At 38.1% G+C, this 26,320-nt stretch overlaps 1 protein-coding gene across 4 annotated transcripts in view; it reads left to right on the top strand.

Moving 5' to 3' along the window:
• LOC126278025 (uncharacterized) overlaps positions 1-26,108 on the top strand; it is a 60,405-nt gene extending 34,297 nt beyond the window's left edge. For 3 of the 4 annotated variants that reach the window (XM_049977751.1, XM_049977749.1, XM_049977748.1), the window contains 4 exons: positions 7,151-7,394; positions 15,526-15,629; positions 24,201-24,295; positions 24,717-26,108. In XM_049977751.1, the coding sequence (XP_049833708.1) occupies positions 7,151-7,394; positions 15,526-15,629; positions 24,201-24,295; positions 24,717-24,793 (520 nt within the window). In that variant the 3' untranslated portion in view covers positions 24,794-26,108. Of the gene's footprint in view, positions 1-7,150; positions 7,395-15,525; positions 15,630-24,200; positions 24,307-24,716 lie in introns of all 4 variants that reach the window. The other variant, XM_049977750.1, reaches the window with a different exon arrangement.
• Positions 26,109-26,320: the final 212 nt, after the last annotated feature.

Consider the following 26,320-nt stretch of genomic DNA (forward strand, 5'->3'; position numbering starts at 1 on the left):
TTTTGTGTTTGAACCTTAATACCATTTTCTTTCACAGAAAAGTAGGCTCTTTTTGCCAGGCATCAAAAACTGTTATTCTCATTTTCATAAAGACAAATTACCTTTTCGGTCTCATTTTCTTCTATCAAATTACATGCATTTTTCTCTTGTAAATTTTACTTAATTTCTCCATTAATTTAACCAAATGTTCTGGCCCATCAAATTCATCACTAATTTATGCTTGACTCCTCGAATTTGAAAGTAAACTGATAATCTTAATTGTATATCATTTGTTTGAAATACAGCATTTAGTTTGTAGCTTTTCTTTCAAATCATCATATACCAATGAAAATAATGAGTTTTTGGTAATATAATGTAAATGGATAGATAAAAAATCTACTCACCAAATGGTGGCAGGGGAACACACACAAAATGATTTGACATTTGCAAGCTTTCAGAGCCAGTGGCCAGAGCCAGAGGTTTAGGGAAAGGGGTATAGTTAGGTCACCCAGAATTGTGGGTCAGGGGATACTTACCGGACAGGATGAGAAGGAAGGACTGATTGTTGGGGAGTGCACTGGACTAGATTTGAAAACCTCTTATTTGGTTGACGAAGTTTTAGAACTTCCATTGGGTACAGTACAAATTGGCTTTTGAAATGAAACTTCCAAACTCTTTTTGAGTGTAGTTGTCAGTTTCTCAATTTTTCAAGGCACAGGAAATGGTTTTTTTTTCTTCACTTAGTTTTCTAATTTTATTAGCATGCAATACAACAAAGATTTTGGAAACTGGAGTCTACTTTTTTTATTGTTTTCGGTAAGTCATAAGTCTTTGCCTGAATTATCACTATCCGTTTCTTTGTTAATTACAAATATTGTAGAACAGCCTGTTAGACGCAATGATTTTTGTGGTATTATATTGATAAAAGGCTTTTTTTTTTAGAATAATGATCATATGTTATTTCTCTCAGACCTTTAGTTATAGGCATCTTACACTACTTACTAGGGTCCAAGCAAGGCTGACCAAATAGTATTTCGTTACTTGGTATTTGCAGATTAACCTCTAAGTCAGCTCTCGTGTAAAACAATAATTTTTTTCTTCAATGTAATTCTCATTTAAAGTAAGGTCTTTAGGAAACACTCTCTACCTACTCGTATGACAAACTTCATTAATAAGAACACCGAGAATCCATTTTTCAACTGCACATTTCAAGGCCTCATAGTTAACTGAGTGCCAGTGTACAGACAATGGGTGTAAGGGGCAAGACAACACACAAGACTTTTACAGGCTTGTAGATGTTGTCTGCTAGCCTGCTGAAACTTTCAGCAGAAGATTGTGTCTGCAAATAATCATTAGTTACCTTAATTTGATGTCTTTAAGTTATATAATGGATATACTTTATTCCATTAGCAGAGATATCGCCAATGTTAGTAATGTATTTTTGACTCATACTTGCATTTTTTTCAGTAACTTTCAATTGAATCTTAAGCTGAAATTTATAATGAAGTTTGATATTATAAAGGTCTCCTAAGTGTGTAATTTTTAGATTTTTAATTGGTCCTTTAACAAAGACATTGCTAATCAGAAAGTGAAAAATACATATCTGTTCTTTAAAACAGTGTTATTAGAGTGCAGCCTTCTCATGATGGATACTATATAAAAATTAACTATACTGTATAGTGTAATAGCGCAGATAATATTAAGGCTGAGAAATTACTCTTGTTTTCGAACACAACTGTTCAAATACTGAGGTTTTTAATTTGTGACCAGTAACTTTGAGCTATTAAAAATACATTAAGGAATACATTGAGCTAGGTGGAGATGGCTTTAATTTTTAGGCCAGTGTGTGCTGAATTAAGCACTTTTTATTTGAAATACTGAAGGCAACCCATTGCTGGATATTTTTTTCAAAAAACGCAGGTGCAGGCAAATGTGAAAAAATGCGTGTGAAAGACAAATAACTGCTGTTTCAAAATGATAAACAGTAACTTTTTTTTAAAAAAAAAAGTATTGAGTTCATTACACATTATGGAACTCTAACAAGTATAAATTTTTCTGAGATGTTCAAGCAACCAGCTAGTTTCTTTTTTTTTTTTTTTGGACCACTTTGTATGGAACCTCCCATGGTGTGTGTCCACCCTTCACTTAGTGTGGCAGTCTGAACTCTGCAGGGGACATTTTAAGTGTGGTTGACATTCTAACTAATCCCAAAGACGTTCCATTGGGTGCAGGTCAGGACTCCGGTCACGTCAGACCATTTCAGGAATGTTACTGTCCACAAACCATAGTCCCACATATGCTGCTGTATGACAGGGTGCATTGTCATGCCGATACTACCAGTCATCTCCAAACTGTTCCTCTATTGTACTCTGTACAAACTGCAGTAAAATGTGTTCATATCCTCCTGCATTTCTGAATAAGGGGATCATACTATAACTACTAGAAACTCCCCAATGCCATAACAGTACCTCCTCTGTACTAAGAAGCAATAATGCTGCGAATGGTACATTTCGGCTGTTGGACCAATTATGCCTCCTTGGTAGGTCTGGGTGAAAATCAGACACCTCTATGGACACCAGTTCTCTGTAAGTGTACTTGATATATCCTTGAACGGTGCTGTTTTCATTGACCTAGATGCTGTAGCCAAAAATTTTGCTTTGCATTGTGCTCTAGCCTCTGCATTTGCAAACTGTCAACCTCCTTTTCATGTCCTTAAACCGTGGATTGAGCAATTGCAATTATGTTTCACTTCATGCCACCTGGAGAAATATAATGCTCCATTTAGTGAGTGGGAATTCTTTAGTGCCTTGCCTCTTTGCCCCTGATATAGCCCCAGGATTGAAACTCATGCCTGGCCATCCTGATTTAGGTTTTCCATGATTTCTCTAAAAAACTGGGTAAGCATATCTCAGAGGTGGTCAGCTATTGCCCAATTAATCTCACCAACGTTCTCTTTAAGTTGCTTGAATGCATGCTGAGCCAGAGGCTGTGTTGGCACCTAGAGTCTTGGGGCCTTTTCACTCCATCCCAGAGCAGTTTTTGCAAAGGCCTTTCCAGTGCTGTTAATTTGGTTTGCCTGAAGTCTATAGTCTGGACAGCTTTTGACTGATGTCAACACCTTATTGCTGTCTTCTACTTACAAAAGGCTTATGACATCACATGGGAATACTATATCCTTGCTATCTTACTTGACTGGGGTCTCTGGGGCCCACTTCTGATTCTTGTACAGAACTTCTGATTCTTGCACAGAACTTCTTAAACACCTTACTTTCTGCATTTGAGTTGGTGCTTCCCACAGTACCCTCCACACCCAAGAGAATGGGGCCCTGCAGGGCTTTGTATTAAATGTCCCTCTTTTTAGTGGCCATCAATGGTCTAGCAGTAGCTGTGGGGTCTTCAGTGTCACCCTTGTTGTATGCTGATGATTTTTTGCTTTTACCGTTGCTGCTCTATTGTGGGTGTTGCTGAACACCAGCTGCAGTGTGCCATTTGAAAGGCATAGTTGTGAGCCCTCACTCATGATTTCCAGTTCCCCACTGTCAGGACTCACCACATACACTTCTGTTGCTGTCGTACTGTTCATCCACAACCAGAATTTTACCTCGACCACCAATTACTCAATGTGGTTGACACTTTCCACTTTTTGGGACTGGTCTCTTAGATGCCCAGTAGATGTGGCTTCCCTTTCTTCACCGATTTAAGCAAAGGCGCTGGCTAAACCTTAATATGCTTTGCTGCCTCAGCTGGGGGTGCAGATCGCAGTACTGTCCTGCACCTTTACAGAGCACTGATATTTTGCCATTTTGACTTTGGGAGTCTGGCATGTGGTTATGCATTGCCCTTGGTGTTGTGGTCATTGGACCCAATACACCACTATGGTGTCAGACTTGCAACAGGAGCCTTTCAGAGTAGCCTGTGAACAGCCTACTCATGGAGGCTGGGGTCCCTCCAGTACAGATCATGTGCCAACAACAGCTACTCAGTTACACTACATATATTCGCAGCTTCCCTAAGTATCCAAACTACCATGCCCTTTTTCCTAGTAGAGAGGTCTACCCCCCCACAATAGACCCAGAACTGGACTCAAAATTGCAGTTCGACTACAGTGTCTCTGCCCTGAACTCTTAACTTCCCCCCAACGCCATCTCTTTCAGAGAACAATCAAGTACGCTCTCATGGTGTGTGTCCTGAACTCAGATCTGTCTTGATATATCATTTGTACTGAAAGATTCAGTTGACCCCATTGATGTTTCACCATGTGTTCCTGGCTGTCCTCAGTGCATTTGCAGGTTTGGTAGTGGCATACACTGATGGCTCAAAGGTCAATGGATGAACCGATTTTGCATACACACATGCAAGGTACAGTGACCTATGCTCCTTGCTGGATGGATCCAGTGTCTACGCTGCTGAATTGATGGTCATCAAATGAGCCATTAAGTCATGTTCGTTCTTGTACCAGCAAGATGATTCTGATCTTCAGCAGCTCCCTGAGCAGCCTTCAGGCTATAGATCAGTGCTACACTCCTCACCCATTAGTCACGTCAGTCCAGCACCTTTCTGATCACCGACAAGTTGGGCGGCCAGTCGTCTTTGTTTGGACCCCTGGACATGTTTGGGTATCAGGGTATAAACATGCTGACCATTTGGCAAAGTTGGCTAACAGAGTACTGAATTTGGAAATGGGGGACAGAACTTGACCTTCAGTCGACTCTACGCCATTAGTTGTTGGATGTCTGGAAGTTGAATGGTTTTCCCTGGACACCCCAAACAAATGTACATGTGGAAGTTTTCCCTTTGTGCTTGTCTCAGGGAATCCACTATCCTCTGTCAGATGCCACACTTGGCTGACCCACAGCCATATTTTCTGATGTGAGGACCCATTTTACTGATGATAGAGTAATTGCCTGACGGTGGCCCATATCCTACTAGGCTGCCCAAATTTGACTGCTTTGCGGCGATATCTTAAACTTCCTGGCACACTACCTCTGTTGCCAGTGGATGGCGCCAAAGCAGCTGACCTAGTTTTACATTTCACTGGCGAAGGTGGTTTCTACTCATTTATGAGAGATAGGGCACTTTGACCTCATTGGCCACATGAAGGTTTGGAGGGGTGACCCTTCCTGCCTTGGTCCAGGGGTCCCAGGGTGGCCCTTGCTCAGCAGTTTGGTGTGACCCATGCCCTTTTTATGTTATTTGTTCTTTCTTGTTTGCCATTTTTAATGTTTTATGTTCCCTAAACTTTTATCATCTTGTCTGTGTTGCGTGTGAGGTGGTGAGATGGTGCTGGTGGCATGCAGAGGGTGCATCTCCCACTGCATACCATGCTCTGGGAACCTCAAACTGCATTCTGGGCAGAGGGGCCAGTGATAACACAATACTCCCCACCTCCTTTTATACTGGCAGGTTCACCTGTTGTGACATCTAGTGGACAATCTTAGTACATGAGGGTGTCCAGATACACTATGTGGTCAAAAGAATCAGCGACCTCAGTAGTCATTAGATATCGTGAGAGAGCAGAATGGGGCACTCTGTGGAAATCGTGGACTTTGAATGCGCTCAGGTGATTGGGTGTCACCTGTGTCATACATCTGTACACGAGATTTCCACACTCCTAAACATTCCTAGGTTCACTGTTTCTGATGTGATAGTGAAGTAGAAACGTGAAGGGACATGTACAGCACAAAAGCATGCAGACCGACCTCATCTGTTGACTTACAGAGACTGCCGACAGTAGAAGAGAGTCATAATGTGTAATAGGCAGACATCTATCCAGACCATCACCCAGGAATTCCAAACTGCATCAGGATCCACTGCAAGTACTAAGATAGTTAGGCAGGAGGTGAGCAAACTTGGATTTCATGATCAAGTGGCTGCTCATAAGCCACATATCACGCAAGTAAATGCCAAATGATGCCACACTTGGTGTAAGGAGTGTAGACATTGGACCATTAGGAAAAGCGTTGTGTGGAGTGACGAATCACGGTACACAATGTGATGGTCCAGTGGCAGGGTGTGGGTATGGCGAATGCCCGGTGAACGTTATCTTCTAGCGTGTGTAGTCCCAACAATAAAATTTGAAGGCGGTGGGCTTCTGGTGTGATAGTGTTTTTCATGGAGGGGGCTTGCACCCTGTGTTGCTTCGGGTGGCACTATCACAGTGCAGACCTACATTGATGTCTTAGGCACTTTCTTGCTTCCCACTATTGAAGAGCAATTCGGGGTTGGCGATTGCATCTTTCAACTTGATCAAGCACATGTTCATAATGCAGGGCCTGTGGTGTAGTTGTTACACCACAATAACATCCCTGTAATGGACTGGCTTGCACAGAGTCCTGACTTGAATTCTGTAGAACATCTTTCGGATGTTTTGAATGCTGACTTCATGCCAGGCTTCACCGACCAACATTGATACCTGTCCTCAGTGCAGCACTCAGTGAAGAATGGGCTGCCATTTTGCAGGAATCCATCTAGCACCTGACTGAATTTATTCCTGTGAGAGTGGAAGCTGTCATAAAGGCTAAGGATGGGCCACCATCATATTGAATTCCGGCATTAACGATGTAGGGTGCCACGAACCACTAAGTCATTTTCAGCCAGTTGTCCAGATGCTTTTGATCACATAGTGCACTTTTGATCAGGTAGTGGAATGGAAGCCATTTTCTGCAGTAAATGGTCATAAAGATGAATTCACCATGGAAAGTAAAATATAAAAAGAAAATAAATTGTGAAGAGAATGTTTTTAGTTATAGTTAATGAGTTGTTTGCCACAGTATTGGATAGATGGTGGAGGAAATGATACAGAAATGAGGAAAGGCGATCAGATTACTTATGGGTAATTCTTGTGCAGCATGCGACACTTTAAAGAGCACATGGACATAATTTGTTATAGCAAGTTACCTTGCATTTTTAGTGTGTGTGTGTGTGTGTGTGTGTGTGTGTGTGTGTGTGTGTGTGTGTGTGTGTGTGTGTGTGTGTTGGGGGGGGGGTCGTGCACACACACTCCCTCCCCCCCTCCCCCCTCCCCCACCATCCCCCCTCCCCCCTCCTTCCCACACTGCATGTTTGACCTTTCAGTTGTCATTTATGTAATGTTTGACACACAAAATCCGTGTAGACTTAACAGTGTGTGAATTTGACATTTATGCTGTGACCTTTTCTTGTTCTTTTGCAGGAATGTTGTTTCCACAGTGAATTTGTGCTGCCAGCTAGATCTCATGCAGATAAATTTTCGGACTCGAAATTCTGAATATAATCCGCAACGCTTCACAGGAATAGTTATGCGGATTCGTGAGCCTCATACAACAGCTCTAATTTTCCGCTCAGGAAAAATGGTTGTAACCGGTGCTAGAAATGAGGCTGATTCACGTCTTGCAGCACGTAAATTTGCAAGAATAATTGAAAAATTAGGCTTTAAAGTAAGTTGTAGTTTACTCATTGATTTTATCATGTTAGCTATGGCTTTTTTAATAAAAATAATGATGCAATACTGCTGATTATGTGTCAGCAGATGTACAAATGAACAAAGGAAGACACGAATGCTTTCAGGGTAGGATTTCTTCTTCTGTTTTTTGTGTATACCTTATACCAGATAACAAGGAAGAAGACAGTAGCACTGAAATGAAATGGTGGATGTAGAGACAAAATTTGTCACTGCAACTTGAAAATCTTATTCTGAGAACAATGTTGGAAATTAACACGAGAACAAAATTTTTAAATGCCTGAGAACCAATCACTGTCTCAGAGACCTCCGTTTCAAGAAAAAATAGGAGCATGCTATTTGGGCACAGGGTATTGATGACGCTGGAGGGTTAACAGGCAAGTGGCAACTGTCAACCAAAGGAAAGTTGTGCAGTGGTTGATGTAGAACTATCATGCAAGAGGGATGGCATTCAAATCCCCTGTCAGACATAGGTTATCCATGGTTTCCCTAATTGCACAAGACATTTGTCAGAATAGTTCCTTTGAATATGATACTGTTGATTTCCTCCCTGGTGTCCGGCCCCGGTAGCTGAGTGGTCAGCGTGACGGAATGTCAATCCTACGGTCCCGGGTTCGATTCACGGCTGGGTCGGAGATTTTCACCGCTCAGGGAATGGGTGTTGTGTTGTCCTCATCATCATCATTTCATCCCCATCGACGCTCAAGTTGCTGAAGTGGCATCAAATCGAAAGACTTGCACCAGGTGAACGGTCTACCCGACGGGAGGCCCTAGCCACACGACATTTCATTTCCTCCCCGGTGTATACTCAATCGGGCTTTGGTACCATCACTGCTGACATCATTGAAGGACTACAAGAACCTAATTTTTTTTTTCCTTCTTTGACAGTAAGTTTCTCATTCTAGCACTAGACGAGTCAAATCAGGTCTGAGCTACCAGCCCATCATGCTGTGCCAGTGACATCATTAGATGTGGTATGGATGGGCACGTGGAAAGCACACTGCTGTTCTGGTCCCTGTCCAGTTTCTTGATGTCAAAACTGGGTCCATTGATTGGTAGTCAGCCATGCTGATCTCTCAGCTGCAGAGGAGGACTTCTCCAAGAAGTAGTAGGCGAATATGTATCACGTTAATATGAAGAAAGAGGTGAAGGTAGTTTTGTTTCCTTGTGTCAGAGAAGATGCAAATGGTTTAGGAAAGGAAAAAAATATAGTCTTTTTATTAACAACAATGTTGTATTCACTCCCACATTTGAATAAAAATAATGCAAGGACATACAGCTTTGAGTGGAATATACATAGATAGATAGATAGGTAAAATTCCATGGTGAAATAGAGTAGGTAACACAGGAATGAAAGTAAATAAATACAAGCAGAAGAGTATTTGTTGCAAAGTAGGTTTATCAATCATTTTATACACTAACTTGTAAAGAAAGACTGCAGCAGGTACTGCACATGTTTCAGCATTGGAAAGAACTGTCTTCATCTACATCTACATCCATACTCCGCAAGCCATCTGACGGTGTGTGGCGGAGGGTACCCTGAGTACCTCTATCGGTTCTCCCTTCTATCTTCTTATCTTCAGTAGTAACGAAACAGGTGTAAATATTCTAATGTTGTTGTACAGTGAGTGTCACAATGATTGGCATTGGGTAGGGTTAGGATAGCTGTTGTTTGCATGTGGATTATTCCATGTCAAGTACCTAGGCCTCCGTGCTCGACCATCTTCGATTTTGTGAAAATTTTATGTGAACATTTGCACATGTCCCTGATGAATACTGGTAAAGTTTAACATTCTTCGCAGCAATACTGGCCAAGATGTAGTCATATGTTTGCCTGCATTCGCAACTTTGTGTAGAGCTAGTGAGAATTTCTGGTGACTATAAACTATTATATTTCGCGCAATATTTTCTTGAAAGAAGTTAAATTTGCTCATCTTGTAAAATTGTATGCATTTTCTTTGTATCCTGCATCCTTATGCTACTGAGCTATTGCATATGGTGTTTCATGTTCAGTACGCGTTCACTCGGAAGTATAAGAATCCGAAGTTTACAGTTTTACCTCACTGTGATTTTCATTCCCAAATATGATTAAAGTTGTGTAGCATTGTTAGCCCGTGATGGGTAATAGGATATTTTGTTTTGTGGTTCTAACCAGGGTCTTTCTAATGAGCCCAGCATGGACAGTTTTAAAGGAAATAATTCTTAGCAAAATCAGATTGCAAATACCACAGTTTTGACAGCTTTATACAAAATCTTCAACTTTTCACTTAATTTATTCAGTACTGGAAAGTGATACATCAATGAAACTTCATATTTCAGAACCTTGTGTTTTTTGGTTATTATATGTCAAGTTTTGTGTTTACCATACCTGTATACCCTGAGAAATAAGAAGCCAAACTTTGAAATTTTTGCAGGCGGTGATTTTTTCAAGCAATTTTGCCTGAAGGTTACTGGTGGAATACCATTTGTAAAATTCTTTTCATTGTTATTATTAAGAGTCTCATAAAGTTGTACAAGATGGCCAAATTTCATTTAGGCCCAAAGTCGCGCATGGTGTCAAACAAGTAACTATAACTTGGCCAGTGTTATTTCAACAAACATTATACATCACCAATGTTCAATGAGGACATGTGCGAATGTTAAAGTAAAATTTCTTTGAAATCCATAATGGTGGAGCAGGAAAATGTTCTGAAATCAAGCGATTTAACATGGAATGACCCATGTTCCACTTACAATGATGATGGTATCTGACTGTGAAGAACATATCAGTTTTACAGTAGTACACTCCTGAGTGAAAAATATAGCAAACTGCAACCCATTTATATTACTGTCTTTTCACACATGCGTCCATGGTCCAAACCCCCCCCCCCCCCCCCCCACACACACACACACACACAAACACATTATTTCAGTTTGTATATGAATTCAATTTTATTATTGGTAAAATTCCTTATATAACTGAATAAATAGTCAGATTTTTTCAGATGAATATGTCATTCCTCACTGGGATCGATTGTTGACACAAACTGCATAAATAAGCAAATATACCACGTGACTGTTGTCAGTAGGCCGAGCAGTTTAAAGAGCTGTCTACAAGAGGTTCTACAGTGGACAACACATAATTACATACTTATTTGCAACAAGTACTTGCTTCCTCACTGACCAGCTATCACAGAATTATGCTAACGGGCCTGGTGTTCTGGTACGAGCAGTCTTCAGCCGGTCTAGCATCAGGTCCTTGACTTGTCATTCATCCCATTTCTTGACTTCTAAAGATAAGTCTTGAAGATAGCTTTTCTTCTGGTATGGTTTTCCTGTAAAGACCCACGTATGAGGAAGACTCCTACCAATTGCCTGTGTACACAGCTTTACTGTTATTCTGGCCTCTTCATTGCCAGAACTTCTTATAGGAATACTACTACAGCTCATCGAGTGACACATAACATTTGACAACATATCAAAATAGATAGGCATCTGATTGGGGTTGCTCAAGGGCCTAGTAAATAATTGTAATGTTTCCATAGATTGGATTATATGATGATGCTGATATGCACATTACATTTCCTTGGGTTACTGTGGAAGTTACCTTTGCATCTGCTGATTTTATTCTGTTAAGAGCAAATGTTGAGTTCTGTCTGCAAGGAAATCATTTATTCACTCTGCAGTTGGTTATCTCAATATCTGCAATTTCTTTGTCCATTTGATGATTGAAGGTAGGGACTGTATTATGATCTTTCACAGTGAAACAATTCTGAAAGACTGAATTCAGTATTTTGGCCTACTCTCTGTTGTCCTCAATGTCAGTGCCAGAATGGTCATTGAGTGAATGTATAGAGGATTTTGAACCACTTAATGATTTTACATAAGATCAAAACCTCTCTCAGAGGTTTACTCAGATCGATTGACAAAATTTTACTTTCAGAGTCAGTGAATGTTTCTGTCATTGCTCTCCTTATGCTCATTTTCGCTTCATTCAGCTTTCGTTTGTCATCTATGTTTTGACTTTTCTTGAATCTGTGGAGAAACACTCTTTGTTTACATTGCAGTTTTCTAACATGTGTATTAAACCTGAGTGGACCTTTCCTATCCCTTATGAGCTCACTTGGAACATAATTGTATAAAGCATATTGAGTGATGCTTTTGAATTGTTCTCATTTGTGCTCCTACTTCTTGGTCCTCAGCACCGAATATTTGATTGTGCCTACTCGCATACTCTGCAATTTGTATCATGTCACTCTTGCCAAGCAAAATTATTTTCTTACCTTTCTTAACATTCCTTGGAAAACTTGTGGTCATAATTTCTACCACAGCCTTATGATCAAGGATACCTTCATCTACATTAACTGATTTGATAAATTCAGGTCTGTTGCTAGGAGGTGAAGACATAACCTTTAGTAGTTGGTTGTTTAATTATCTTTTGAAAGTAGTTTTCAGACAAACATTCAGAGGAACATCACATGAATCCTGTTTCTGGCACCAGATTTGATTGTACACTCTCCCAACCTATGCCTGGTAAGTTTAAGTCACCCCCTAAACCAACAGAATTAACAAGAAAGTTATTGGCAATATTCTGCAAGTTGTGTTTGAAGCACTCTACCAGTACAGCTCCAGATGGAGTATAAAAGCAACCTATTACCATTTTTTACTGACTATTGATGCTAAACTTCCCACACATTAATGCATCTGTGATAACATTGCTAGATATTTTTGAATTTTATACTGCAATAAATAATAAATTTGATTTATTTTCATGTTTACCAATGTACAGGTTATTAGCCAATTTTTTTGCTGCCTGTACAGATTTTTTGAATGTATTCTTATCTCTTTACATACCCCACAAAGTCAGCATATTTGTTATGTTTTAACTCATTCTGAAGCTGTATTTTCCTGGCACTAGAAACTTTTATTCCTGGTGTAATCCAGTTTATTTTATTGGCCACTCTCTGTCAGTTGGCTTGAGAGGGGGGGGGGGGGGGGGGGAGTTTCATTGGAAACATCTAGGAACACTTTACACACTATTATGTAGAGGCCATTTCATGGTTCTCAGTTTGTTATGAAATATATTTATTCTCTTTGCTGAAGTTCCTTTTAAAATGTCCTTTCACATATTCTGGCTTCCATATTTTTGGAAGCTCTATGAGCAGTGCTGAATGATGTGGTATGCCTAAATCTAAACAGAATTTGCTCCCATCTTCAAACTGATAATTTTACAGAATATTGTTAATAGATGTTTCAGAGTGGCTGTTTCTTCTAGTGCAGTCAGTGAAATTTAAATTAAAAGTATATTTCTTAATACAATTATATTAATCTGCTGCAATTACTTTTTTTTCTTTCTGTCTTTCTGCAGTCTTCCTAATAAACATTTACATTTGGATAAAAATAATTTTCTTACAGCACTTCAAGGAATTCTGTACAGAGATACAATTACAGTGTGTAAATCGATTAGCTCCACTGTACAACTTTAAAAATTACCTTCCTCATTCAAACAACTGAACTCAGTTCTCTCTATAAAATTTGTTGTCATTTAGAAGGATTCAGCAGCCCCACGAGATCTGTTACCCCTGCAAAAACTACTGGCAACTGTAAAATGTTCAGTTTTATTCAGAATTCCTGTACTGCCTTTTGTCACCCAATGTTCATTTAAAAATACAGTTTTTAAATTTGAACATTCAGAAAGTAAAACTTGAAGTTCACCAATTTTTGAATAACTTGGTTTGCAAAAATTTGAGGCTATACCATTTATATTCCAATGCATTAGAAAATGTTTGTCACTGTTTTGAATGATTTTAAGTAAATCATTTGTTGGAATATATCTATATTTTTTTTAATTTTCAGTTGATTCTTTTATTTTAACATCCCTTCCACACTTCGTTAGTTTCCCTGATTATTACTCAGATTCACTGAGCCTAGCCTATTTAGATGAACGCCAACTATACCCAGACATTTGTTACTTATAAATTTATTTGGGTTTGTAAATACCATGCCAAGTTTATTACACTGGTTTATATTTCCATTGTTTATTTTATCTGTGCAAGAGTCACTCACCAATCTCCTGTGCAAAATACCACATATAGCACTAGCTATGTTTAATTTTTAGATGAGTATCTTATCCAGAAAAAATAATGATTTGTCTACCTCCTCCACTGTGTTGAATTGAATCCAGTTGTTTTTATGTTTCCATGGTACAAAAATTTTGTCCACATATTACAAACATATGTTTGGTCTATTGAGTGATGGTTTCCAGGGCCCGTTCTTTAACCTTTGAGCAGGCTTGCCGGTTTATTATTATTGTTATTATTATTATATATTCGCAGGAGAGCTTCTGTAAAGTTTGGAAGGTAGGAGACGAGATACTGGCAGAAGTAAAGCTGTGAGGACGGGGCGTGAGTCGTGCTTTGGTGGCTCAATTGGTAGAGCACTTGCCCGTGAAAGGCAAAGTTCCCGAGTTCGAGTCTCGGTCCGGCACACAGTTTTAATCTGCCAGGAAGTTTCATATCAGCGCACACTCCACTGTAGAGTGAAAATATCTTTCTGGATTATTATTATTATTATTATTATTATTATTATTATTATTATTTCATGATTATGTGCATGGGGTATTCAGTACCTCACCTTCCATGGTAAGATGGAATTTCATTAGGAATCAGTTAAATATTTATATTTTGGAGTAATATTATTATACATTTGTTTCAAAAGCTTTAATCAGCACATGAATAAGGAATTCATGATACAAATATGTAACAAAGTGAAGTAATACATTACTTAATTTATTTATGACAGACAGTTAACTTGTTAGTACTATAAAAATGACAATGCGTTCTAATTTTAATCATTTTATGTTAACTCTTTACAAATATATTGTACATAGAATAAATCAACAACAAAAACATAATAAATGATGTATCAGTCAGTCTCCTCTTAATGACATGTAACACACACAGGCTCTATAATCAGATGTGCTTCACAAGTAAGCTTATCAAACAATGGAAAATCCAGGATGGAATGTAGCAATATTATGAAAAGGAAGTTGCCACTCACCATATAGCAGAGGTGCTGAGTCGCAGATAGGCACGACAAAGACTGTCACAGATAAAGCTTTTGACCAGTATAAGGCCTTCGCCAAAGCGGACACACACACACACACACACACACACACACACACACACACACACACACATACACATACACACACACAAAAAATGGGTGCACACAAATGCAACTCTCACACAGGAGTGCAGTCTCAGGCAGGGCTCTGCACTGTGCTGCAGCACTACAAAATTCCTCAGTATATACTAAATACCCCAGTGCACCCTCTCAAAGGTAAAAATGTTTCCATTAAGTCATTTGCCACCACCCTGACACGGGTGGGGGAGCTAGTAGTCACTGTCCTGTGTGTGTCATTCATGAAACACACCACACAATTGTTTGACAGTAGTCATACATTTCTGTAATATCAGCAGGTAAAGAACTTGATTCAGTTGATCCAACACCTTTTAAAAAATCGTTAAATTTGCACAGATTTAAGCTACAGTGAATATTGACAAGTTGTCAGTGAGCTGCAGCATGCAACATCCAAACATCAATCACCGCAACTGTTCTCTCCCTCTCCCCTTTGAAGATGTCTGCAGATCAGGATGATATATCAGTATTTTTTAGAGAATCTGTGGGAACACAGTGTAAACACTAGGAACTTTTTGATTAATATACCAAAAAAATGCCTTGCAGTGTAAATGGCTTCTGTTGGTTGACAGATAGTAAAGTTTTTTATTTAGCTACTATTTTAGACTTCATTTTGTCACCTTAATTCTGTTGTATTGGTATTTGAAGACAAGGAAACATAAAAATAGTTCAGTGTGCTTTAGGGCAAGTGTTCAGTGAATTTAGGTCAGTGTGACTCAAATTGTAACAGTGGTTGCAACATACAGGTGCTGAATTGTTCATCCTCACAGCCACATCCACTCTAAAATTTAATACTTTCATAATCATTTCATAGATCTCAGTCATAATTATTTGCAAAAAAATTCCGAGAGATGCTGCTTTATTTGTGGCAACAAACATTATCCAAAATGAGTCTTGGTTACAAGCATTCTGTGCTATTATTATTACAGGTTTCCTTCAAAGATTTCAAGGTTCAGAATATTGTGGCCACATGTGACTTGAAGTTCCCAATTCGGGTTGAAAATTTGAATCAGATGCACGGCCAATTTAGCAGGTAATATGTTCAGCATTGTAGAATTATCACTGTGAGACGAACTCGCATGCTTTTAGTATTAATTTAGAAAATCTTATTTGCATTGAGTAATAACATTTTACATTTCTTGTAATAAGTCAGGTAGAATGTAATTAATACAGTGAGATGGAATATTTTTAGAATTTACATTGTTCAGATTATTTGTGAAAGTTAAAAAAGACAGTGGGCCAGACTGACATGAAGGTGCTGCAGCAGCCAAACTTTGTATGTCCATTTTCATTGAGGTGCTGCTCATACATTATCAAGGGAGACCGTCTGCAGAATATGTAAGAAGTGGAAAGCTATGTGTCAAATTTGAGTGTTAAAGCAGTTTATGAAGTGTTCTGTGGAGAGTTAACAATATATGATGTAACAGGCCTTCTTTGCTTGTAAACAAACGAAAATGCATGGAAGCATATGAGTCTTATGCAGGGATTGGTTTAAGTATGCATCTACCAAGTCCAGAAGAAGAAGAAGGAGAAAAAAAAAGAAAGAAAGAAAAATTGTGATGTTAATAGGATTCATTGAAGGTTGAAACTATGGTTTAACCATAGCTGTAGTCTTTGTCAAAATCAAATTATTGTATGACACTCAGTGCCAGATTTTAAGCTGTATTCAAGTAGTACTAACAAACTTGGCAAGTAGCAGTGTTTTTTTTTTTTTTTTATAAAGCTATATGACAAGTAGTAAGGTGCTGTAAATATAACTCAGTATTTACATACATAAAAAAGTTTATTTGAAAAATACTATTGTAATCAAGTAAATATTAAGCCACTAATTCATCGGATCAAACTTAGATTGCATAAATGTGAGTGGTACTAAGCAGTTGTTAATGCAATGTACAGTTCAAGTTTCTGTGATGGCCTTGTCTTACTTTAATGTAGGTATAGATTTATTTCACAACCCTGAAGATTTTCCTTCTTGGTAGCATCCATGGAACTTAAGGAGTGAATGAATAAATGAATGAACATGTATCAACCAACACTGAAACTCGCGCACCTGTGTGACAGTTGGTATATATTTGGAACATGGTTCTAACATGTCCTATTGTTGTTGTTTTTGCTTTGGACCTCATATATTAGATGTAAAGCAGAGTGCTTTATTTACACTACTAATAATCATCAGAATACTCTTTAGTTAAATAAAAGTTTTTGGCAACTAATTCAAATATCTAGTCCTTTCAGTGAAGGAAAATTATGGAAAAAATTGTTTAGTCACAAATTTCTGCGTAGTGTCAGGAATCAACATACAGAATCTCTACCTGATGCATGTGACAGTTGGAGTGGGGGCATTTACAGGTCACTTTATTTTTCTTTAATAGTGCTAAAGCTGCACCTTATAGCACAAATGTTTCCTAGTACAAAAATAAACTACCGTGGTGTCTACGAACCGCAACAACCAGGAGATCCGGGAAAAACCCGGAAATTTTTGCATCTGGGGGAAAAAACTGGGAAAAACCCAGGAATCTTTTTGAGTTCTGGGAATTTTTCATTGTTTTAGTTTTCAGTTAAATTTTTGTGATTTTGACTGGTAAGAACCAATACTCTAACAAAAAAAATTTACTGTATCCTGCTTCTGCAGAATAATACTGCAGCAACAAAACTTGAATGAGAGAGAGAGAGAGAGAGAGAAAAAAAAACAACTTAAGTCGCAAAGAAAATGCGCCATATACAACAACAAAATACAGTGTTCGTAAAAGTGTCTGCCAACAGCTAAGTGTATCAAAGGCTTTAGGCAGACGGTGCAGTGCTTCTTAACAACAAATTGCCTCCAATGAGCGTGACGTGACAGTTTCTTACATTAGATTCATTTTAATGCAAGCTCTTTTAATGTTTCACACGCACGAACATGCGAGCTTCCTGCGTCATTGTAGCTGCGCAAGTGCAGTGGCACCTGTTATCTGGCACTCTGTGGCAACTGCTGAAATGTACCTTTCTAATAGGTCACGGAAAAATATTGCGAATATTGCTTTGAAAAGAGTTACTTTCAAAGTAAATTTCCTTTTATGTAAGATAAACTATGTGAGAGAATGTACGATGAATTTCTTAAATCACAGAGCGTTAGACTCTCATTTAAAAATCAACTCATTGGGGTCGACCACATGAAGAATTTCAAGCTCAGAAGATCAGACATTTACGTCATTATTAAAAAATTTTACTGGTACATTTATGTGATGTATGATGCGCAAAAAAGATCAACAATATATGTGGAAGCTTAGCTTCTCTTGCAGCTTATTAATCTTATAGACCAATATTATATGTGATAGCTTTGCTTTTCTTGTAGCAACAATTGTACATTAATTTAAGCCATTAATATTTCTTATTTGTGTGTTCATGCTACTTAAGAGTGATCTTGCTATTTTCTGACTACATCACGTGTCAAATGCTGTCATCAGCTGGCGAGATCAGGTGACATGAGCTGTGACTGGCGTACAAAAGCGCATCGCAAACTCCATTTTAATGCTTCGGAAAGTAACATGCGATGTTTGGTGGAATTCGAATTTATACCTTTGTAACATGGAAATATGCAGTGTATATGTTGCTGCACAACAAAGATCTTTCTAAAACACGTTTTTTTCCCCAAGTTTAATTTTCTAAAGTGCATGGAAATTCTATGCCGGTGTATAAAACCATAAAAGGATTGATAAGTGCCGAGAAAAAGTATACTGTCACTTAACACAGAAAAAGTGTATTTTCTACTGGGAAATCGGGGAATTATTTTTCCTTCTCCATGTAGACACCCTGACTACATTAAATTTCCTACAGAAAAGAGCCCATTACGTCACAAGAAGCAGCTACAGGATGTTTTACAAAGTTATAGGACACTACACAATGTGCCTTAAGAGTTACTGGTGATGCAGTGCACAAACATGCTCGAGGAGTGTTTATTTTGCACAAAATGGATTAATCCTACACAGAGTACAGGTATAAATTATTAATAATATTAACACAAGAAATGGACGTGGGTAGAATATACATAAATCTCTGCCAGAGGGGAAATTGATTCTTTGTTGTCCTGTGTGGCAGCTGTAGTGTTCCTCTGGAAAAGTGACTTTCTCTGCTCATAGTGACTTCCCCTCTATGAGTGCTGCTCAGTTATCAGTTTGCAGACAGGCTGTAGTACCTCCTCAGCATTTCCTGTCCAGTTTTAATATGTGAATAGAAAAAAATAACGTTACCGAGCATGTGTTCATATAGTAGTTATTTTCAGTTTATTGAATGAATGACTACTTACTTGTAGTTGTTAAATAAGCTTTTATGTAAAAAAGCTGTCAACTGTCTATCACACCGAAGAAGAGCCCTTTCCATGTGTAACATGCTTTTAATATGAATTTGGCATTGATGATTTCATTGTCTACTATCACTATCCGGAATATTTTTCAGAGCATGAGGATATCTAATGCATCACCCCCAGCTCTCCAAAAATCTGAAGAGGCCCAGAGGGTTAAACTGTGTAACAGAAGTGAGACACCTAGGTGATATAGAATTTGAGATATTTTAACATAGTGAAGTGATACAACACAACAGATTACTTTTTTGGACTTGGACATCAGACATACTCACACTCTTGTGTAATAAGTGGCTTCAATCAGTGCAGCCCATTCTACAAGTTGCAGAAATTCCTGAATAGAAAAGTATCTTGGAGTACCACACTGCAGTGTATTTTTGGTCATTCATTAATTCACCACCAATAACACAACTTTACAATATGTCGTCAGTGATGGACAGCAGCAGCGTGCCACATTGATCAGTCCAGTCCCTTTCCCTTTCACACTAACACTACATAGGTCAGATACAACATCACACTTACAAATTGAACACAGGAACATATTTTACATCAAAGCTCACTTAACAACCGTTAGTCGTTCAACAAAGTGAAAATAACCACACTATGTAAATGAGTGTGCAGTGAAGTTACTTTGTGTATTCACATAATAAAACTTGACAGAAAATGCTGGGGAGGCATAGTCTGTAAACTGACTAGCACTTATAATGGAGGAAGTAACCTTTTACAGAAGAAAACTGCAGCTCCCATACAGTGCGACTAATAATCACTTTTTACTCCAGTGTTGTAGAACAGTGTGCAAAGATTGATGTAGATTCTGTTCATGTGCATTTTTTGTGCTAGTATTATTAGTGTATTCTGCATAGTGTTAATGCATTTTGTGCAAAATAAACACTCCTCGGGTGTGGTGGTCATTGTGTCACCAGTGATTCATAAGGCATGCTGTGGAGGGTTATAACTCTGTAGTTGCTTCTTGTGACATAATGGGGTAGATAGAGTGGGGAATCACTTGCTTGACATTCAGTTTTACCTCGTGCTTTAACCCCGCACACTGGCCTCCATCGTCCTATTACACTACCGGAACGCATCTTATCCTTAATACAACTCTACTGCACTTAGATATGGTACACTCATTTAATGTTGTTTTTAACCTTCTCCATTTAAAGATAAAAATTAATTTTATACCATTACAGAATTTTTTTTAATAATCTGCATTTTTTTCTTTTCCTTGAAACACTGAAACTATTAGTACTAGAGAAGTTCAATTTTGTAAGGGGGTACACTCTTGCTAGAAACTAAAGCTTGAGTTATTAAAGAAAAATACAAAAAATTGTCCCCACCCCAATGCTCATATCCCTCCAGTCGGGATTGTTAGTTTGTTCTTCTGAAAATTCACTGCTAGTACCATGCAGAAATGTGAAACTACACAATTCATCTCCGCATCCTCCCCAGTTGATATTCCTTTTGGTTCGTTGACTGGGTTAGCCTGGGTACAGTGTGTCTCAAAATAGTTTATATTTGATGTGTTCGAATAAAATAGAGCTTGAACTCTAGTGACAAAATTTTTATTTATCATTGAAATGTACAGTTCAGTAATATATTTCTTAAAAATAATGCCATTTAAGTACAATCCAGCACACTTACTGCACTCCTTTAAACAGTGAACAAGATTTTACAAGACGGTTCGTCTTGTAGACACTAAGATTGCTGCCACTTCACGATGGATATTTGCTTTCAGTTGCTCTACAGAAGTTGGATTATTAACACACACTTTAGATTTGACATATCCCCATAAGAAAATATCCATAGTGCTCAAATCTGGACTGTGTGGGGCCACTTTGTCACTCCTCCTGGAGATCAGTTTGCCAGGGAAAATTTCGTGAACTCGCAGTATAGATGCATTGGATGTGAACTCGCAGTATAGATGCATTGGATGTGTGTGCTGTGACTCTGTCTTACTGCAACCATGTTCTTTGTTTACAACCAGGAAAGTTTTGTAATTTAGCACCAAAAAGTCATTTATTGTCATCACATAATGTGCTGAATTCGCTTCAACTGCACAACTGCTCTTCATCCTTGAAAAAGTACAGGCCAGTTATTCCTCGGTCCAACAGTGCAGCCTATACAATAACTTTTGGTGAATGAAGAGATTTCTCATGCTTCTGTGTAGGATTCGTTGCACTCCAGTAGTGGCAATTTTGCACACTGATGTGACTGTTCAGGTGAAAATGAGTCTCATCAGAAAACAAGATGTTGTTAAATGAAGGGCGCTAACTCACATCATTAATGAATTGGCATCTTGAGGCTTTTATTCTTGCTCCAGTTGGGTTTTGGAAGGGTGCAGTTTCAGGTCTTTTTGCAGATTTCAGTGTGGCGATGACCTTTGCACATTTGAAGAAATTGCACACTTATAAATGGAGAGGTTTGGACCATCACGAACAGACCGATCTATGCTCTTCACTGATTCACCTGTTCTTGATGACCTTGTTTGCCCCGATTTCAGTTTGGCCAGTGTTGATCTGGTCTCCTCAAACATTTTGATCTGTTTCCAGATCAGGGGAACACTTGGAAGAGCATCATTACATTACGCAATCCACAATCACTGTAAAATTTCCTCAATGCTACTCTTGCTGACTCATAATTTTTTGTAAAATTCTCACACCCAGAACAAGCGGTCCATTACCGAGAAGCATTCCATATCGACTGATTTCTTAAAGGCCAAGCAAGCAATGAATGTGTTCCCACTCCCTCCTAATTTGTTGTGCGTGCTCAGAGAGCTCTTCAGATATAAGCTTTCTTTTGAGACATCCTTTATAACAAGTTATAGGGATATGTAATGGAATGTCCACATTGGTGCGATTGTAGGGAAACACTTTGGTTCATTGGTAAGACTTTGCAAATAAACTCTGGAGACAAATGAGATTGCTTACACAGCACTCTGTGGCTCATCCTAAAATATTGCTTCAGTCTTGGAGACCCGTACCAAATGGAACTAACAAGGTGTATTGGACATATACGAAGAAGGGCAGCATGAATGAACTCTGGTATGTTTGATCCAGAAGAGAGAACATAACAGAAATGGCGAAAAACTACATATACTACAACCCTCTGTTTAAGTCCCGTAGAACACTGTTCTAAAGGTCCTGTTTTTGGGAAATGGCCTCTGTGGACATCCTGCAGATAACTTTGCAAGTTCCCTTTGTATTATTTTTCCTGCATCTTTAGTCAGTTCTATAGAAATACTGTCATCTTCAGGCACCTTTCCTTTCTTAACATCTCAAATGGCTTTATGTGCTAAATCAGGCATTTATTTTCACTACTGACTATCTTGTCTCTGATTCATCTCTTGTAGCATACAAATGCTCAAAGGAAATTTGTCTTTGTTCTTAGTTGATGTGCCATATTAAATGATAACATGTGGCACCTAAACATTGTAAGTTTTTGTTTCTTTTTCTTTATGTTCGTTGTTTCCAATCATTTGTCTTATAACATTTTCGTTGTACAGTTTTGAATAGTTGAATTTTAGTCAAATTTTTTCCTGTCATATGTCAGCAATTGTTTGTTGAAACTGTTTCTATTTAACAATTGTCTAATCTATTTAAGATTTTCTTTAGTTCTTCATCTTTATTCCTGCAATGTGTTGTGCTGTTCATCATCATAACTGTCTGTGTATGTGCAGGTGTGTGTGTGTGTGTGTGTGTGTGTGTGTGTGTGTGTGTGTGTGTGTGTGTGTGTGTACACCTGTCCTTTTTTCCCCTTAAGGTAAGTCTTTCCGCTCCAGGGACTGGAATGACTCCTTACCCTCTCCCTTAAAACCCACATCCTCTTGTCTTTCCATGTCCTCCCCTCTTTCCTGAAGAAGCAACCGTTGGTTGCGAAAGCTTGAATTTTGTGTGTATGTTTGTGTATCTATCGACCTGCCAGCGCTTTTGTTTGGTAAGTCACATCAACTTTGTTTTTTGAGATATATTTTTCCCATGTGGAATGTTTCCCTCTATTATATAAGTACAGAGCAGCATTTTTATGTTTTTGAAGCATCTGGTGATTTTAAATTTTCCTCGTATTATCATTGGAAGCAACTTTCCTCTTCTATCACTATTTGCACAATATTGTCATCATCCTTTCTTTACTTCTTTGTTGCCTCCATGGCTTCTTTATCCCTTAATAGAATAAGATTTTGCAGATGACCCTGCAGCCTTTCCTTCTCTTGCTACACTTTGCGAGGAGAGCCAGGCTCACTGTATTGGAATGAAACACTTTCACTGCTATCTGGTTTGTACTAGGATAGATGGGAAGATATTCACTGCAACAAAGCCTTTGTGTTTTTTTTTTTTTTTTTTTTAAAGAGAATATAGAGGACAAATTTGGCAAAGTGAAGTCTATCTGTAAGATGTGGTCGGGCTCCGTGTTGATTCTGCTACACAGTCTGCAATCCTTTGCGCTTGTGATTGCCCTGGTGACATTCCAGTGTCTGTTATCCCTCACCTGTCTCTGAATGTGGTCCAGGGAGGGGTTTTTCCTTGGGATCTCATCTTGCAAACTGTTGTGGAACTCCGGGCTAATGTGGAGCGACGTGGCATTAATTTTGTTCGATATGTGGAGAAGGGTCATAAAGACAACTGCACTGATACTGGTGCCTTTACTGTGGCTTTTGGGGTGGGGGAGGCACAGTTGTATTTTACTAATGCGACGTGAAGTTGTACATTGCACCATTAGGGTGGGGGGTCGCGCACGCACTGGCTTTTTACACTGGACTCAATTTCAGGAGAACTGGCATTCAATTCTGTATTCTGCCATCTAGATGTAAGTTTTCTATGATTTCCTAAATCACTTGAGGAAAGTGCTGGGATGGTTCCTTTGGAAAGGATGCAGGCGAGTCGCTTCCTTTTCCTTCCCCTGTTCAAATATATGCATCACCACTACTGATTTTGTTGTCAAGGCATTAATCTCTAATCTTCCTTAAAGAAGTTAATCGATAGCTCTTTTTTCTGTATCCTTATTCTCCAGGGGGTGTTGTCTTTAATTGATGCTTTCAATGGTTTTACTTTATCTAGGAGAACTATTATTGATCATCTCCATCTCACCTTCTTCTTCTTCTTCTTCTTCTTCTTCTTCTTCTTCTTCTATCTTACTCTTCCTCCTTTTTCTCTCTGATCATAACAGTGTTTGAAAACTGTAATATTACTGTTACTGATAAATTGCATCATCAAAACCTCTTCAGTAATTCCATATATGACAGTGGTATTTGACATATTTTTCTTCATTTAGCTATGAACCTGAGCTGTTTCCTGGACTTGTGTATCGAATGGTGAGACCACGTGTTGTACTGCTCATATTTGTGAATGGGAAAGTTGTCTTGACTGGTAAGTAAATCGTAAGTATTTTTTTTCTTTCTGTCTCTTGTGTTTCACAATATTTTTTTCTATTGTTCCATTCCTATCTCCTCTCTGCTTTCATTCTTCCACTTCTGCAGTCTCACCCCACCCCTGTTTCCTTTATTGTGGACTATTTTGGGATGACGAAGGGAAGTATGCTTGCTTTCATAATAACTCTCTCATAAGTGTATTTACTAGAAACCTGAGCTAGCTTTTTGCATTCTGTATGATTACTGACAGCCACATTATAAGTACAAAGTCCTGTGCAAACTATACAAAACACATTATCTCCAGTTTTCAGATTTAGTTATGGTGTAGCCACATGAAAGCATTTCTGATGTGCATATGTATCTCATTTTTTTAGTGTTAAATTTATTGCGTAACTAAGAGTGTATTCTCTTTATAATAGGTGCCAAAAGTCGACAAGATCTTCAGGATGCTATGGAGAACATTTATCCTATCCTCAGGAGTTTTAGAAAACAGTAGTTGTGGTTAATAATATTTCAGAGTGAACGACGGTGTTTGAACTCACTGTGCAACTTTGGACCAGGATGTTGCTCAATGCCAAGTTTTGTTGCTGTCGTGATGTGACAGTTCCAAATGGGCACAAGGAACAAATTCTCTGTAAAATATTATAGCTCAGTATTGAAAAGGATAAGATTTGAATGCATGTGTAATGCATTTTTAATGCTGATGTCTTTAAAAGACTTTATTTATACATGACCTCATGTTGAGGTCATAAAAGAAATTTAAATTTGCTACCTGTAAGATAAAATATATGTATTTTATATGGGTTATTTATGCTATGGCTTCATTGTGATGAAGTATATTTACTACCTCATAGTTTTTTTTCTGTTAACAATTAGTACTTTGTTAACCTTATATTTTTAGATCTTATGGTAATATACAGGGTGTAGATAAAAACTCTTAAAAATGTATCACAGTTTTGAAGCGGAAGTAAAGACAAATGATTTGATGCAGGACAGTTCTACTCTATCAAGGTGGGAAATCACCTCAAATTAGTCTAAAAAAATTGTAGGGATTGCACTCCATGCGAAACTTTGGAATATCCTGTCGCACTCTTAGTCAAACATTTACAAATTGTAAAAATGATGTTTATGTAAATTTTCCTTCACAGTTTTGCAAATGTTAACAGTGTAAAATTAACAATTTGATTTGTTTCTCTGTCTTTGTTACTACAAGACTAAAGTGCATGTTAAGATAAGACTGAATTGTAAATGTAATTAATTTTTGCATCACATGTTTAAGTCTTTTTCATTTCAGTACCCATTAACTCACCAATGTTCATGAAAGCCAGTGGCATAAAAGGATGAGAGGATACTCAACATCTCATGCTGTGTGAATGTGGTGTAGCTTTGGTGGCTTTTGTAGGTTAATTTGAGGGTGTTTCATGGCTTAATAGGTCACAATGTCTTACATAAAATTATTCATCACTGCTTCCCCTATGCCTCTTAAAGTATGTTGTAAACATTCATTGTTTAGAACCTGGAGTTTCTTGTTTCCCAAATTGTCAAGCAGCTCATATTGCCAGAGGTAGTTCCTCACACTACTAGATTCAGCATTTCTTTTTATTCCTTGCATATGATATATTAAATGACTACTCATTCTAATAATTCTATGAAAATCAAATTCTAGTCAGTTTCTGTCTCTCTTGTAGGATGTGTATTGGTTTCATTCTGTCTCATTTGTTAATAAATTTTCTTGCTTATTGTGTAGATTGTGTAAATATTACTTTTATTAATGACAGCCCTTCTGTATGAATAAAAGGTTTAAAAATCTACCTTTTTGCTCAGTTGTCTAAATTTGCGTGACTGTTTAGAGCAGCGTGTTTAACAAACATTGTACAAGAAGCATGTAAATTTTGATTAAGAATTTCACATTAATGACTGAAGTATTGAACAATGGGAAGTCTAGGTTTCATATTTATGATTGAAGTATTTCACAACAAACATTTATTTTTGTAAATTGGTAACATGGGTTATGATCAATTGT

The sequence above is a fragment of the Schistocerca gregaria genome, chromosome 6, assembly GCF_023897955.1.
Source record: "Schistocerca gregaria isolate iqSchGreg1 chromosome 6, iqSchGreg1.2, whole genome shotgun sequence".
Taxonomy (NCBI): Eukaryota; Metazoa; Arthropoda; class Insecta; order Orthoptera; family Acrididae; genus Schistocerca; species Schistocerca gregaria.